General features: G+C 43.1%; 1 protein-coding gene across 1 annotated transcript in view; it reads left to right on the plus strand.

Annotated features, from left to right (window-relative positions):
• The window catches only part of LOC112235856 (hypermethylated in cancer 2 protein), a 52,314-nt gene extending 35,354 nt beyond the window's left edge, over positions 1-16,960 (plus strand). Inside the window, exon 2 of the mRNA XM_024404403.2 lies at positions 14,212-16,960. Coding sequence (XP_024260171.1) covers positions 14,252-15,994 — 1,743 coding nt within the window. The 5' untranslated portion in view covers positions 14,212-14,251 and the 3' untranslated portion in view covers positions 15,995-16,960. The remainder of the gene's footprint in view (positions 1-14,211) is intronic.
• The last annotated feature ends 421 nt before the right edge of the window (positions 16,961-17,381 follow it).

Genomic DNA, 17,381 nt, shown 5'->3' on the forward strand with positions numbered 1-17,381 from the left:
GACCACCCCTCATCACTGTCAAACGCTCCCTAAAACACTTCTGCGAGCAGGCCTTTCTAATCAACCTTGCCCTGGTATCCTGGAAGCATATTGACCTCATCCTGTTAGTCAAGGATGCCTGGTCATTCTTTAAAAGTAATTGGATGCAGAACTAAGAACAGATATAGCAATTGGTTCACTCCAGACCTGACTGCCCTTGACCAGCACAAAAACATCCTGTGGCGGACTGCAATAGCATCGAATTGTCCCCACGATATGCAACTGTTCAGGGAAGACAGGAACCAATACACGCAGTCAGTCAGGAAAGCATTCGCATCCTGTAGCTCTAACTCCAAAAAGTTTTGGGACACTGTAAAGTCCATGGAGATCAAGAGCACCTCCTCCCAGCTGCCCACTGCACTGAGGCTAGGTAACACGGTCACCACTGATAAATCCATGATAATCGAAAATTTCAATAAGCATTTCTCAATGGCTGGCCATGCCTTCCTCCTGGCTACTCCAACCCCGGACAACAGCTCCGCCCAAAGACAGTACTGTGCAGCCGTCTTCATCGACCTGGCCAATGCTTTCGACTCTGTCAATCACCGTATTCTTATCGACAGACTCAATAGCCTTGGTTTTTCTAATGACTGCCTCGCCTGGTTCACCAACTACTTTGCAGACAGAGTTCAGTGTGTCAAATCGGAGGGCCTTTGTCCGGATCTCTGGCAGTCTCTATCGGGGTGCCACAGGGTTCAGTTCTCGGGCCGACTCTTTTCTCTGTATATATCAATGATGTCGCTCTTGCTGCGGGCGATTCCCTGATCCACCTCTACGCAGACACCATTCTGTATACTTCTGGCCCTTCCTTGGACACTGTGCTAACTAACCTCCAAACGAGCTTCAATGCCATGCAACATTCCTTCCGTGGCGTCCAACTGCTCTTAAACGCTAGTAAAACCAAATGCATGCTTTTCTCCCGTTCGCTGCCCGCACCCGCACGCCCGACTAGCATCACCACCCTGGAAGGTTCCGACCTAGAATATGTGGACAACTATAAATACCTAGGTGTCTGGCTAGACTGTAAACTCTCCTCCCAGACTCATATTAAACATCTCCAATCAAAAATCAAACTTAGAATTGGCTTTCTATTTCGCAAGAAAGCCTCCTTCACTCACGCCGCCAAACTTACCCTAGTAAAACTGACTATCCTACCGATCCTGGACTTCGGCGATGTCATCTACAAAATAGCTTCCAACACTCTACTCAGCAAACTGGATGCAGTCTATCACAGTGCCATCCGTTTTGTTACCAAATCACCTTATACCACCCACCACTGCGACCTGTATGCTCTAGTCGGCTGGCCCTCGCTACATATTCGTCGCCAGACCCACTGGCTCCAGGTCATCTATCAGTCTATGCTAGGTAAAGCTCCGCCTTATCTCAGTTCACTGGTCACGATAACAACACCCACCCGTACCACACGTTCCAGCAGGTATATCTTACTGATCATCCCCAAAGCCAACACCTCATGGCCACCTTTCCTTCCAGTTCTCTGCTGCCTGTGACTGGAACGAGTTGCAAAATTCACTGAAGTTGGAGACTTTTATTTCCCTCACCAATTTTAAACATCAACTGTCTGAGCAGGTAACCGATCACTGCAGCTGTACATAGTCCATCTGTAAATAGCCCACCCAATCTATCTACATCATCCCAATACTGTTTTTATTTCATTTACTTTTATGCTCTTTTGCACATCAGTATCTCTACTTGCACATCTGCTCATTTATCACTCCAGTGTTAATCTGCTAAATTGTAACTATTCGCTCCTATGGCCTATTTATTGCCTACCTCCTCATGCCTTTTGCACACACTGTATATGGACTTTCTTTTTTCTACTGTGTCATTGATTTGTTTATTGTGTTATTGGCTTGTTTATTGTTTACTCCATGTGTAACTCTGTGTTGTTGTCTGTGTCACACTGCTTTGCTTTATCTTGGCCAGGTCACAGTTGCAAATGAGAACTTGTTCTCAACTAGCCTGCCTGGTTAAATAAAGGTGAAATAACATTTAAAATAATTAAAAATATACAGTGCTTTTAGTTTTAGAAATATTTAAGGCAAACTTATTCCTTGCCACCCATTCTGAAACTAAATGCAGCTCTTTGTTGAGTGTTGCAGTCATTTCAGTCATTGTAGTTGCTGGCGTGTATAGTGTTGAGTCATAGTGAAAAAATCATTAAAGTAGTTTGCAATATCAGTGGGCTTTGTGATGAATGAGCCATCTGATTCAATGAATGAAGGAACCGAGTCTGCTTTTTTCCCCAAAAATGTCATTTAAGGTGCCCCATAGCTTTTTACTATTGTTCTTTATATATTTTATCTTTGTTTCATAGTGTAGTTTATTTTAATTTTAATTTAGTTAAGTCACATGTTTTCTTAATTTGCAGTACGTTTGCCAATCAGTTGGGCTGCCAGACTTATTTGCCATACATTTTGCCTCATCCCTCTCAACCATACCATTTTTCAATTCCTCATCAATCCAAGGGGATTTAACCTTTTTACAGCCGTTTTTACAGTTCTTATTAGTAAATGGAATAAGTAGTTTCATAAATGTGTCAAGTGCAGCGTCCGTGTTTGTGAACGTCTCATCTTTCCATAGAGGGGTTGTTCATAATAGTTTGTAGGCAAAACCGTTCGGACGCTACAGACGATTTTGTGAGAAGACCAATTTTCGGGATGTCTCATGGTCTGACAAACTCTGCTCTAGCTCTGTCACCTTTCACTGCAGATGCGGAAGGGCGACATAGGTTTATGCGGTGGATTGAGACACATCCAATGCAAAAAACTAAACAGACACAGTATCTGCTACAGTAGCTAAACTAGCATCTTTTTGTGGGGATTGTTGTATTATTATGCTAATTAGATTTCTGCTTGCGGCAGGTAGCCTAGTGGTTAGAGCGTTGGGCCAGGCTGACAAGGTAAGAATCTGTCGTTCTGCCCCTGAACAAGGCAGTTAACCCACTGTTCCACGGTAGGCCGTCATTGTAAATAATACTATTTTCTTAACTGACTTGCCCAGTTAAATTAAAGGTAACATTTAAAATTGTAAAAATGGTGTAACTGCCTAGTTTTTCCCTCTGAAGGCAACAGGAAAGAAAGCACGTGATGATGTAGCTTATTCAATTTGTTTTATTCGGTGGGTAATGAGCACATAACATAGCAGTAGTGTTAGTTGACTTGAAGGATTCTCTCACCCCTCACATTGTCTCCAGCAACATAAAACAGTCTGAGGAGAAAAGTCAAGGGGTGCAATACTGTCGACCAACCACAAGATGTCACCTAACACACATGAATGTAAATCCAGGTCAACATGAATTAAAACATAATTTCAATAGCTAGCTATGTAGCTATGAAATCCACCTTGGGGAACTCTGTTACACTGGGTCAAAAGACAGGAGCCCTGTACCAAATAAGTGGAGTAGAGAAATGTGATTAATGTAGCTTGGTATCAACCGATATTGGCTGTGGAAATAAGGGCTCCTTTCTGCTGGTAGTGGCTTGCCTTGCCTACTCCTAGTTGTCTACAACACAGTTGCCTGATGAATGTTAGCCAAGGTGTTAGCTAGCTAGTTAACTTGTTAGCTAGATAGCTAGTTAACTAGTTAGGTATCTAGCTAGCTGGCTGGGGTTATTCATTACTAGCTAGCTAGCTGGGGTTGTTAACTACTAGCTTACTAGCCAGCCATCTAGCTAGCTAGCTTCATCAACAAATGGAACTCCCAGACAAACACTAGTTAACTAGCTAGCAACAACCCTAAACTCCTGCTAGCTATAAAAACATTTTATTCATCCCTGCTGGTTAGCTGATATTAGCTAACGTTAACTAAATCAGTAGTTAGCCAAAAGTTAGCTGGCTAGCTAGCTAGCTCTCTACATTCAGATGGAGTGCAAAACATGTAAATGTACAACAAACATTAGATGTTCAGACATTAGACTTACTGTATACATTGTTATCTTACCTTATCAAACCATGCTAATTATCTATAGGCTATGTTTCAACTTTATTTATTATTATTTATTTTTTCATAGAACAGTTTGAAATGATGTGCGTTTCTGGCTCATTAATTCACATCGAAGTAGCCCATATCACTGTGGCGGACAATTTACGTTTGAGGCATGCTATGGGGAACTCTGTTACACTGGGTCAATCTACTAGCTTACTAGCCAGCCAGTATGGCGTGGATTAGCTAGATGAGCAGGAAAATATTAGATGAGAGCCCAAGCACTCCCCGAGTGTTTCCCATCTCCCGTCAGAACAGAACAGATTACTAACAATTACTTTGTACATGTGTGCGTTCCTATCAAAGTAAGTGCTTTATTACCTTATCATAATACAGTTTCTGTATATCGTGTAATGTAATTTCTACTGTAGCACACTGTATTTATGGAGCCTAATGTATTTTGTGTGGATGCATTTACAACCACGGACACGTAAGGTACTCATTTAATAACCTTTGTGTTGTTATACACAATTGTTCTTATGTAGCTACATTCTTCCATTAGTTCTGTAAAACAATGCTAATGGTGTTAGCTTGTGTTATATCTTTTGAAGCTGCCCTGGCCTTATCGTGATCATTGCATTAGCCTGTGTAATCATTTGGCCTGTTTAGCATACTTCTGCCCCCTTGTTGAGCTCTTCAGTTATCATTCATAAGTGTCATATTGTCAATGCAACATATTATTTGTATATATTTTATGTTACTTCCTTATACTATTGTTTTATTGCTGTATACTGATTTATTTGAATTACTAATAGTTCCTTTTAATTCTGTACTTTCAGATATCACATACACAAACAATATGTAACTTAACCATATCATAACTGGAACTGGACACCTTTCTTGCCGAAGATTGAAGACATGTTTTGTATGCTAGCAACATACTGTTTGGAGAGGGATTGGGGAGGATGAGATTTGGGGAGGATGAGGCAGTGAGGAGGTGGGTGATATATTGTCAATATAATTGCAAATTGGAGCTGTATTTGATTTGGATGTGAACTGTATGTCCAATTGCAAAAAACCTAGTTCAGTAATCATCTCACTTGTTAGCTGGCAGTGAACTATGTGGCCATTGAGGGTAGCAGCATTGATCAGATGGACAAATATTTTCTTATACCACTTGGTGGTTTTCCGAGCACATACAGTTGAAGTCAGAAGTTTACATACACCTTACCCAAATACATTTAAACTCAGTTTTTCACAATTCCTGACATTTAATCCAGTCATCACCACTTTATTTTAAGAATGTGAAATGTCAGAATAATAGTAGAGAGAATGATTTATTTCAGCTTGTTCACATTACCAGTGGGTCAGAAGTTTACATACACTCAATAAGTATTTGGTAGCATTGCCTTTAAATTGTTTAACTTGGGTCAAACGTTTTGGGTAGCATTCCACAAGCTTCCCACAATAAGTTGGGTGAATTTTGGCCCATTCCTCCTGACAGAGCAGGTGTAACTGAGTCAGGTTTGTAGGCCTCCTTGCTTGCACACGCCTTTTCAATTCTGCCCACAAGTACAGCCACTCCAATACCTTCACTTTGTTGCCATTAAGCCATTTTGCCACAACTTTGGTAGTGTGCTTGGGGTCATGTCCATTTGAAAGACCCATTTGTGACCAAGCTTTATCTTCCTGACTGATGTCTTGAGATGTTGCCTCAATATATCCCCATAGTTTTTCTTCCTCATGATGCCATCTATTTTGTGAAGTGCACCAGTCCCTCCTGCAGCAAAGCACCCCCACAACATGATGCTGCCACCCCCGTGCTTCACGGTTGGGATGGTGTTCTTCAGCTTGCAAGCCTCCCCCTTTTTCCTCCAAACATAATGATGGTCATTATGACCAAACAGTTCTATTTTTGTTTAATCAGACCAGAGGACATTTCTCCAAAAAGTATGATCTTTGTCCCCATGTGCAATTGCAAACCGTAGTCTGTCTTTTTTATGGAGATTTTGGAGCAGTGGCTTCTTCCTTGCTGAGCGGCCTTTCAGGTTATGTCGATATAGGACTCATTTTACTGTGGATATAGATACTTTTTTACCTGTTTCCTCCAGCATCTTCACAAGTTCCTTTGTTGTTTTTCTGGGAGTGATTTGCATTTTTCGCACCAAACTACGTTCACCTCTAGGAGACAGAACGTGTCTCCTTCCTGAGCAGAATGACGGCTGCGTGGTCCCATGGTGTTTATACATGCGTACTATTGTTTGTACAGATGAACTTGGTACCTTCAGGGTTTGGAAATTACTCCCAAGGATGAACCAGACTTGTGGAGGTCTAAAAAAAAATTCAGAGGTCTTGGCTGATTTCTTTTGATTTTCCCATGATGTCAAGCAAAGAGGCACTGAGTTTGAAGGTAGGCCTTGAAATACATCCACAGGTACACTTCCAATTGACTCAAATTATGTCAGTTAGCCTATCAGAAGCTTCTAAAGCCATGACATAATTTTATGGAATTATCCAAGCTGTTTCTTCTCCACAGTCAACTTAGTGTATGTAAACTTCTGACCCACTGGAATTGTGGTACAGTGAATTATAAGTGAAATAATCTGTCTGTAAACAATTGTTAGAAAAATTACATGTGTCATGCACAAATTAGATGTCCTAACCGACTTGCCAAAATTATAGTTTGTTAACAAGAAATTTGTGGAGTGGTTGAAAAACGAGTTTTAATGACTCCAACCTAATTGTTGGTAAACTTCCGACTTCAACTGTACCATAAAGCTGTTAATCATGTCCGCCTTATCCACTGCCCCCACCAGCATCTTCAGAGGGTCCTGGGACTTCGTCGGTGGGCAAGGGGAAGCTCCACACTGTCACTTTCAGAATCGGATTCCTCACTTTCTTATTGACACTCATTCAGAATTGACATAAATCTCCAGATTTTTCTGCATGTCCACTATCTACATACAGTACCAGTCAAATGTTTCGACACACCTACTCATTCCAGGTTTTTTCTTAATTTTTTACTATTTTCCTCATTGTAGAATAATAGTGAAGACATCAACACAATGAAATAACACATATGGATTCATGTAGTAACCAAAACAGTGTTAAACAAATATACATTTTATTTTATCATTGAGATTCTTCAAAGTAACCACAGCTTTGATGACAGCTTTGCACACACTTGGCATTCTCTCAACCAGCGTGAGATAGTCACCTGGAATGCATTTCCATTAACAGGTGTGCCTTGTTAAAAGTTACTTTGTGGAATTTCTTTCCTTCTTAATGCATTTGAGCCAATCAGTTGTGTTGTGACAAGGTAGGGGGGGGTATACAGAAAATATCCCTATTTGGTAAAAGACCAAGTCCATACTATGGCAAGAACCGCTCAAATAAGCAAAGAGAAACGACAGTACATCATTACTTAAAACTCTACAGAATCGGTCTCCCTCCCACGGTGCGATTAATCTAATGTTGGCTAAAATCAAATCAAATCAAATTTTATTTGTCACATACACATGGTTAGCAGATGTTAATGCGAGTGTAGCGAAATGCTTGTGCTTCTAGTTCCGACAATGCAGTAATGACGAACAAGTAATCTAACTAACAATTCCAAAAAACTACTGTCTTATACACAGTGTAAGGGGATAAAGAATATGTACATAAGGATATATGAATGAGTGATGGTACAGAGCAGCATAGGCAAGATACAGTAGATGATATCGAGTACAGTATATACATATGAGATGAGTATGTAAACCAAGTGGCATAGTTAAAGTGGCTAGTGATACATGTATTACATAAGGATGCAGCCGATGATATAGAGTACAGTATCTACGTATGCATATGAGATGAATAATGTAGGGTAAGTAACATTATATAAGGTAGCATTGTTTAAAGTGGCTAGTGATATATTTACATCATTTCCCATCAATTCCCATTATTAAAGTGGCTGGAGTAGAGTCAGTGTCATTGACAGTGTGTTGGCAGTAGCCACTCAATGTTAGTGGTGGCTGTTTAACAGTCTGATGGCCTTGAGATAGAAGCTGTTTTTCAGTCTCTCGGTCCCAGCTTTGATGCACCTGTACTGACCTCGCCTTCTGGATGACAGCGGGGTGAACAGGCAGTGGCTCGGGTGGTTGATGTCCTTGATGATCTTTATGGCCTTCCTGTAGCATCGGGTGGTGTAGGTGTCCTGGAGGGCAGGTAGTTTGCCCCGGTGATGCGTTGTGCAGACCTCACTATCCTCTGGAGAGCCTTACGGTTGAGGGCGGTGCAGTTGCCATACCAGGCGGTGATACAGCCCGCCAGGATGCTCTCGATTGTGCATCTGTAGAAGTTTGTGAGTGCTTTTGGTGACAAGCCGAATTTCTTCAGCCTCCTGAGGTTGAAGAGGCGCTGCTGCGCCTTCCTCACGATGCTGTCTGTGTGAGTGGACCAATTCAGTTTGTCTGTGATGTGTATGCCGAGGAACTTAAAACTTGCTACCCTCTCCACTACTGTTCCATCGATGTGGATGGGGGTGTTCCCTCTGCTGTTTCCTGAAGTCCACAATCATCTCCTTAGTTTTGTTGACGTTGAGTGTGAGGTTATTTTCCTGACACCACACTCCGAGGGCCCTCACCTCCTCCCTGTAGGCCGTCTCGTCGTTGTTGGTAATCAAGCCTACCACTGTTGTGTCGTCCGCAAACTTGATGATTGAGTTGGAGGCGTGCGTGGCCACGCAGTCGTGGGTGAACAGGGAGTACAGGAGAGGGCTCAGAACGCACCCTTGTGGGGCCCCAGTGTTGAGGATCAGCGGGGAGGAGATGTTGTTGCCTACCCTCACCACCTGGGGAGGCCCGTCAGGAAGTCCAGTACCCAGTTGCACAGGGCGGGGTCGAGACCCAGGGTCTCGAGCTTGATGACGAGCTTGGAGGGTACTATGGTGTTGAATGCCGAGCTGTAGTCGATGAACAGCATTCTCACATAGGTATTCCTCTTGTCCAGATGGGTTAGGGCAGTGTGCAGTGTGGTTGAGATTGCATCGTCTGTGGACCTATTTGGGCGGTAAGCAAATTGGAGTGGGTCTAGGGTGTCAGGTAGGGTGGAGGTGATATGGTCCTTGACTAGTCTCTCAAAGCACTTCATGATGACGGATGTGAGTGCTACGGGCGGTAGTCGTTTAGCTCAGTTACCTTAGCTTTCTTGGGAACAGGAACAATGGTGGCCCTCTTGAAGCATGTGGGAACAGCAGACTGGTATAGGGATTGATTGAATATGTCCGTAAACACACCGGCCAGCTGGTCTGCGCATGCTCTGAGGGCGCGGCTGGGGATGCCGTCTGGGCCTGCAGCCTTGCGAGGGTTAACACGTTTAAATGTCTTACTCACTTCGGCTGCAGTGAAGGAGAGACCGCATGTTTTCGTTGCAGGCCGTGTCAGTGGCACTGTATTGTCCTCAAAGCGGGCAAAAAAGTTATTTAGTCTGCCTGGGAGCAAGACATCCTGGTCCGTGACTGGGCTGGGTTTCTTCCTGTAGTCCGTGATTGACTGTATAGACCCTGCCACATGCCTCTTGTGTCTGAGCCGTTGAATTGAGATTCTACTTTGTCTCTGTACTGGCGCTTAGCTTGTTTGATAGCCTTGCGGAGGGAATAGCTGCACTGTTTGTATTCAGTCATGTTACCAGACACCTTGCCCTGATTAAAAGCAGTGGTTCGCGCCTTCAGTTTCACACGAATGCTGCCATCAATCCACGGTTTCTGGTTAGGGAATGTTTTAATCGTTGCTATGGGAACGACATCTTCAACGCACGTTCTAATGAACTCGCACACCGAATCAGCGTATTCGTCAATGTTGTTGTCTAATGTGACAAGCATGAGGTTGTAAGTAACAAGAACATTTCCCAGGACATAGACATATCTGATATGGGCAGAAAGCTTAAATTCTTGTTAATCTAAATGCACTGTCAATTTTACAGTAGCTATTACAGTGAAAAAATACCATGCTATTGTTGCACAATTATGAACTTGAAAATGTATTAATAAACCAATAAGGCACATTGGGGCGGTCTTGATACAACATTTTGAACAGCTGTCATCAAGGCAAAGGGTGGCTAATTTGTAGAATCTCAAATGTAAAATATATTTTGATTTGTTTAACACTTTTTTGGTTACTACATGATTCCATGTGTGTTATTTCATAGTTTTGATGTCTTCACAATTATTGTAGAAGATAGTAAAAATAGTAAAAACCCTTGAATGAGTTGGTATGTCCAAACTTTGACTGGTACTGTATGTAAATGTGATTTTTCAGTTTAAGTTTGAATAAACTAGTAAAAATATCTAAAAAGCTGTTTTTGCTTTGTCATTATGGGTTATTGTGTGTAGATTGATTGAGGATTTAAAATATATATATATATATTTCATAATAAGGCTGTAAAGTAACAAAGACACTGTATATACATAAAAATTCTTGCATATCTTAATTTACTCCTAGAATTGACAGATAATATAAGTAATAATATAAGCACTTCTACGAAGGATTTTTACCCATAACAACGGCCGGTAGTAGGAATTCTACATTTTTGTCAACATATGTGGGATGCATACGCTCACTCACCCCTCCCCTGACACACACACATGCGCGCACAAGCACAAGCTTAAATGTTCAACAGTTGTTCCGTCCCCGAGCCCAACTCAAGAAAACACTTGTTGTGTGAATGCTCTATAGTTGGGCTGTTTAAGAAGGCATGCCAAATTACCAAATTGAGCAGGAATGTGAAGATTTGATTAACCAATGTCTAGTACTAGCTGATGGAGCTCGGATAACCCTCTTCACCCACACACGCTGGTCCCCCGTTGAGACCCATCTTCCCAAGCACCTCTGTGCACCTCTGTGCAGTCAGACCGTTGGATTATTCTTTGCCGCCAGGGCCACAATAATATGATATGCCCCCTCTCTGATTGTCAGAGTGTCACTCCCTCCCCATGGGTTTACTGCAGCAAGTGTTACCAGCACTGCCACTACCTGGGTGGAGTCCTCCACTGGAATTCCTAAAGGCTAGGTACGAGGTCATCGAGGTTCTCATTAGTAGCTTTGAGAAAATCCTTGTACATTATGCTCACCCATCTAGGGTCTTTGGCTTTTGGACCAACCTCGCCAGGCAGGCTCAGACTCTTGAGGGGGCGGTGCTGCTTTGTGAGTCCTGACCACGTTCACCTTTCTGTCATGGCTGCATAGGCAACTTGCAGTAGGCCTATAAAACGGATAAGGACTTCTCCTTAATAGGTAGGTCGCTCAGATCGGTATCTAGGATATGGGGTTGGCACCGTTCCATCATGATAGGACAAAAGTAAACAAACTATATATTTGTATTTTAATTTGAAAATGTATGTCCCTTATCTGCACAAATATGAAGACTCTCAGTCTGTCACAACTCCTGCTCGCAGACACACATGGGCTCTGGCATTTGCAACCATTTTCCTTACCTACTCACTTAACTCATCACACTTTTCCAGTCATACAAAACACACAGGTACCCCATCTTACTACACACCCCCTTACTCCCCTCACATATACAAGGAACTGGAACACAAAAGTACCCGAAGCCCAAAGTACTTACCCACATACTGTGTCTTTTATGTCCTCTGTTTGTTGTGTTTTTATTTCTACCTTGTTGATTCCTGCCTAATTTTGGGCTTTGGGTTATTTTGTGTTGCAGTTCCTTGTATTTGGGGATTTATTATTTCATGAATTGTCCTATCTTTTATCTATTTATAAGTACTATACATAAAACATAGAATACAATTTTTTTACAACATTCCCTAACTTGAATAATATAGTGTATTTATAGTTTCTTTATTAATTGTTGTATTTTATTATTTATTATTATTATGATTTTTTTTATTACAATCCCTGCCATTAATATTATTGAATGTTCCATTTTATTTAGAATAGCAATGGAGTGGTTTTGGTTTTTCAAAACAGTTGGTTATCAATGTATAGCTTGTCAATAACGAGAGCTACACGTCTCCCTTTCAGTCTATTGTCTTTGAATAATGGATACAGTACTTTGCGTCGCTCTGCGATTTCCTTTGGGAACTGATCATTCATGCCTATTTTAAGCCAGGCGAGTCTTTTGCCCAGGCTTTTAACCATTATTTCATCTTTAAAGGATGCAAATTTGGCAATGATTGGGTGCTGGGCATTTTTCCCAGGAAAAATCCGAAACGATGTGCGTGTTTGAGTTTAATGGTGAGTCTTTTTCACAGGCTTTTATCTATTATCTTATTTTAAAGTATGCAAATTTGGCAATGATTGGGCACTCGTATCGCTGTCCTCTCTATCCAAAACGATGTACGCATTCGAGTTTAATTTGGTCGACAGTGTCGCCTGGAATCTGTAGTTCTTTAACCATGAGTTCTTTCACCATACTCTCTGAATCTTCATCCTCTTTAATTCCGGAAAGCACCAGATTTTTCTTCGCATTGTTCCAGTTTGTATATCAAGTAGGTATTCTCTTATTAACAACTGGTTCTCTCTTTTCAGTTCATTAACGTCTATGTCGATTACATTGACTGTACTCTTCAGCTTTACAGTTGATTTTTCCTGTGTCGTAGCTTTCTCAACACTCATTTCAAGGCTTGCCTTCATCTTATCTTTAAGGTCTAACTCAAGCACGCCTCATTTATAATTTATAGATTTTAGCAGTTCGGTTTCCACGCTTACCGTACAGGGTGGAGAGAATAGGTCATCCATGTCAGTCAAAAAGTCTTCGTTTTCTTTTAGAGTTCGGTTCTTCATTCTTTCTGTGTTTATTCTCTGCCATGTTTTCTTACTGCATTGGTAGTGGTTCTATAAATCTATAAAATTTGTTATTATCCAGTTTGAATGTTGTTGCCCACGAGTGAGCAGATCAGCGTAAATGTGCTATTATTTGGTCATGTTTTGGGGACATAAATGTCTATCCTTTTTCACGAGGCATTCTGCACTGCCATTTTGTTGTTATGGACATGGATTTTATAATGTAGTATGTTTTTATAATGTACGCACGCCTTAATGGCATCCGAAATTATATAAGGTGTCAGCTTTTTTACTGTCCTCTGTCTACATTTGTAATGGTAAAGGTTTTTATTGTTTCATTTACGTATTTAATACATTTTGGGTCCAGAAAATGCACTCTGTTCATTCTCCAAATTCTGTTGCTAAGTGTATTTTCTATTGGTGTAATAAAGTAATCTAATCACAGCCGTTTGAGTAGACGCTGCAGGGACCACTGTGGAATGATCACACCCATGTTCTTGTACGCTTCAAACGGTTAAATCAGAACATGCTTAGAAGCGCCTTTTCTATAAGAGCTTTCCACACCTGGATTGTGCAACATTTACACGCTATTCTTTAAAACATTCTTCCAGCTCTGTCAAACTGGTTGTTTGACAATCATTTTCAGGTCTTGCCATTTTCAAGTAGATTTAAGTCAAAACTGTAACTTGGCCACTCAGGGACATTCACTGTATTCTTGGTAAGTAACTCCAGTGTAGATTTGGCCTTGTCTTTAAGGTTATTGTCCTGCTGAAAGGCGAATTCATCTCCCAGTGTCTGGTGGAAAGCAAACTCAACCAGGTTTTCCTCTAGGATTTTGCCTGTGCTTAGCTTCATTCCTTTTATTTTTTATCATGAAAAAATCCCCAGTCCTTAAAGATTACAAGCATACCCATAACATGATGCAGCCACCACTATGAAAATATTGAGTGGTACTCAGTGATGTGTTGTATTAGATTTGCCCTAAACATAACACTTTGTATTCAGGATAAAAAGTGAATTAATTTTCCACATTGTTTTCAGTATTTAGTGCCTTGTTGCAAACAGGATGCGTTTTGGAATTGTTTTATTCTGTACAGGCTTCCTTCTTTTCACTCTGTTATTTAGGCTATTATTGTTGAGTAACTACAATGTTGTTGATCCATCCTCAGTTTTCTCCTATCACAGCCATTAAACTCTAACTATTTTAAAGTCACCATTCCTCTCCGGCAACTGAGTTATGAAGGACGCCTGTATCTTTGTAGTGACTGGGTCTATTTATACACCATCCAAAGTGTAATTGATAACTTTACCATGCTCAAACGGATATTCCATGTGTGCATCTTTTGTTCTGTTTTTTTTGGCATTGGAAAACCACCCTGGTCTTAGGCTTATTTTTGATAACACTAACATGCCTCTCTCTCTCTTTCTCTCTCTCCCCTTCAGGTGTTGCTTGTGTAGGAAGAGAGAGAAAAGGAAGGTGGAAATGGAACTGCCAAATCATGCCAAACAAATACTACTGCAACTCAACCAGCAGAGGGCTAAGGGCTTCCTGTGTGACGTCATCATCGTGGTGGAGAACGCTCTGTTCCGAGCCCACAAGAACATCCTAGCAGCCAGCAGTATCTACTTCAAGTCCCTGGTTCTCCACGACAACCTCATCAACCTGGACACAGAGATGGTGAATCCCTCTGTTTTCCGACAAGTCCTGGACTTCATCTACACGGGGAAGCTCCTGTCCTCATTGGACCAGAGTAATGAGCAGAACTACAGTGCCCTCTTGACCGCAGCCAGCTACCTCCAGCTCCATGACCTTGCCGCGCTGTGCAGGAAGAAGCTCAAGCGAAGCGGTGGCAAGCCTCTGCCGGGTAAACTCTCCACCTCGGGTCCGCTCAGCCGACTGCGCCACAACAACGAGCGCCTCTCGTCCTCCGCCCTCACCGCCTCCCACAACCACTACGTCCTCGCCCCCTCTGACGCAGACCAGCCACAGCCCGATGACGGCCTCGGGGACAAGCTCTCGGATGATGAGATGTTCATCGGGAGCACCGCCGTGAAGAATGGGACCTGCGGGAGTGGTAGTAATGGAAACCTCAGTAACGGTTTGAGTGGCAGGGAGACAGATCTCGGACTGGACCTGTCCAAGAAGAGCCCTCCATCGGCGTGTACCACAACAGACGCACTCAGCCCTCACAGCAACTCACAGGGTTCCCCTCAATCTGCCTCAGTATCCACAACCAACAGTGCCTCACTGGATGATTCCACCATCACTCTGCCCGGTCTGGACACCACCGGCCCAGAGCCCATGGAGCTCATGCCCACCCCCAAAGCCCCTGAAGACAGTCAGGCCCATCCAGACGCTCCCCTGCCTCGCAAGAGCTCCCGCCAGGTAGCCCGCAAAAAGGAGTGGCCCAAGAGAGAGGCCTCTGGCCTGAAGGCTGAGGATCGTGACCCGCCCCTGGTCAATGGTGTGATCGTGGGACCTAAAGAGGGCCGCTCATCCAGGGGTGTAGGCAGGGACAGCAGGTGCAGCTTTCCCTCAGACCAGTCCTTCCAGTGTAAAGAGGAGGAGGAAGGAGGGGAGAATGGGCAGGAGCACAGTGACCAGAGCGGGCATAGTGATGGAGAGAGTGGAGGAGGAGGGCACCACAGCGCCAACTATGTGTACCGGCAGGAAGGGTTTGAGCCAGCGTTTGGGGACAACTTGTATGTGTGCATCCCCTGTGGGAAGGGCTTTCCCAGCTCGGAGCAGCTTAACGCCCATGTGGAGACACACACAGAGGACGAGCTCTACATCAAAGAGGAGGGAGGGGCCTTTGTGAAAGAGGAAGAGGCTGAGGACCTCTCGGCCCCCGTGGCTCCCACCACATTCGGCATCTCCGAGCCACGGCCCTTCAAGTGCACCGTATGCAGTAAGAGCTACAAAGACCCGGCGACCCTGAGACAGCACGAGAAGAGCCACTGGCTGACCCGACCCTTCCCATGTAACATCTGCGGGAAGATGTTCACCCAGAGAGGCACTATGACGCGCCACATGCGGAGCCACCTGGGCCTGAAACCGTTTGCTTGCGATGAGTGTGGCATGCGCTTCACACGCCAGTACCGCCTGACGGAGCACATGCGTGTCCACTCGGGAGAGAAGCCGTACGAATGCCAGTTGTGCGGTGGAAAGTTCACCCAGCAACGCAACCTCATCAGCCACCTGAGAATGCACACCTCACCCTCCTAAAACACAACATCAAGCCAAAGAATGCTTTTTCATTTTTTTCCCCACCTCACAACTAAACAAATGCACATGTACACTCATGCAGAAACACAGGTACACACTCTCTCTCTCACACACACACGTAAACATAGATTTCTATACACAACCACCTGGCTTAGTGTGTGTAGTGGTTGTCCAGAGTCAGCATGTGGCAGGATGGTCATGGAAAACAACCCCAGCATGTCCACCACCTCTGGAAGTCTAGACGGGCAGTGTACCTCCCCTTCCCCCTCTCTCTCTGAAGTCACCTATGGTGGATGTAAGGGCATGGACCGGTGGTTGTCTCTCTTATATCTTGTAAATGTGAATGGGGTACTGTTGTAACCTCAGGCCCACCTCATGCCTCTCATACACCCTCAACACCTTTACTTGGGAGTATTTAAGGCCTTTGACTTTTTCAAACTGATCCCTTCTGGGGGTTATTCAGGGTTCCCTCTATACTCCAACCTCATTAGTCAAACAACTACCCCATTCCTCCTTTTAATTTAGACAGGTCTAATATTATTCACTCTGTCAATGATGTACACTACAGGCAATAATTTCAAAGAATGTGTTTTTGTTGTAACCAAACAGCAGCTACTGTATATATCCAATGCTAATGTGAGTGAACCTGAAGATAGTGGGGATGTCTGCATTCGGGTGGAGGGATGTTGTTGGTCATATCCATGCTTTACGTAAAAGTTTGATGTCTGAGTTTCCAGATGAGGGGCTCAATTTCATTTACTCCAGACACACACTGACCTTAAAGTCTCCACTCTACAGCTGGTCTCTGAGTAAGAGAAAGAGGGGAGGTGGGGTTAGTCATTTTGCCCATGAAAGCTCATCCTGGGATAACAACAAAACTAAATGGAGGTACTTGTTTTACTCAAAGAACCTGTAATGTTTCTGTGAATGTTTAAACTGGAAGGTCTTCGGATGTTTCTTCTTGGGGGAGGGGGATATGGGTTGAGGGTGGGGCAGTTAGTTGAACAGGGAAGAGACAGGAAGGGTGGGGGGGTGGGGGGTCGGTGTAGGCTGAACTTCTCGTTTGGTGGGTACGTTTATTTTTTGTCAGTATAGCTTTCCTCCCCTTACAAAAAAGAAAAGCTTATTTCGATAGGCTTGTGAACTCGCTACCTCTGATTACTCTTATGAACTCTACGTTGATTAGTTGAAAGTTACTAAATGTAATTAATTGTATAAAGTGTGTAGATAGTAACTTTTCCCCTAATGCTTTAACCTGCTTTAATCTGCCCATCTCTCAACACAGGTTTTTCATGCTTTTTAGATTTGTACATGTTAACATAACATTCTGTTAACAACACTGTCTTTTTTTACTTCTTGTCATAAAGATAGCTTTCCGGGTGCTCTT

This window comes from Oncorhynchus tshawytscha, linkage group LG04, assembly GCF_018296145.1.
Source record: "Oncorhynchus tshawytscha isolate Ot180627B linkage group LG04, Otsh_v2.0, whole genome shotgun sequence".
NCBI lineage: Eukaryota > Metazoa > Chordata > Actinopteri > Salmoniformes > Salmonidae > Oncorhynchus > Oncorhynchus tshawytscha.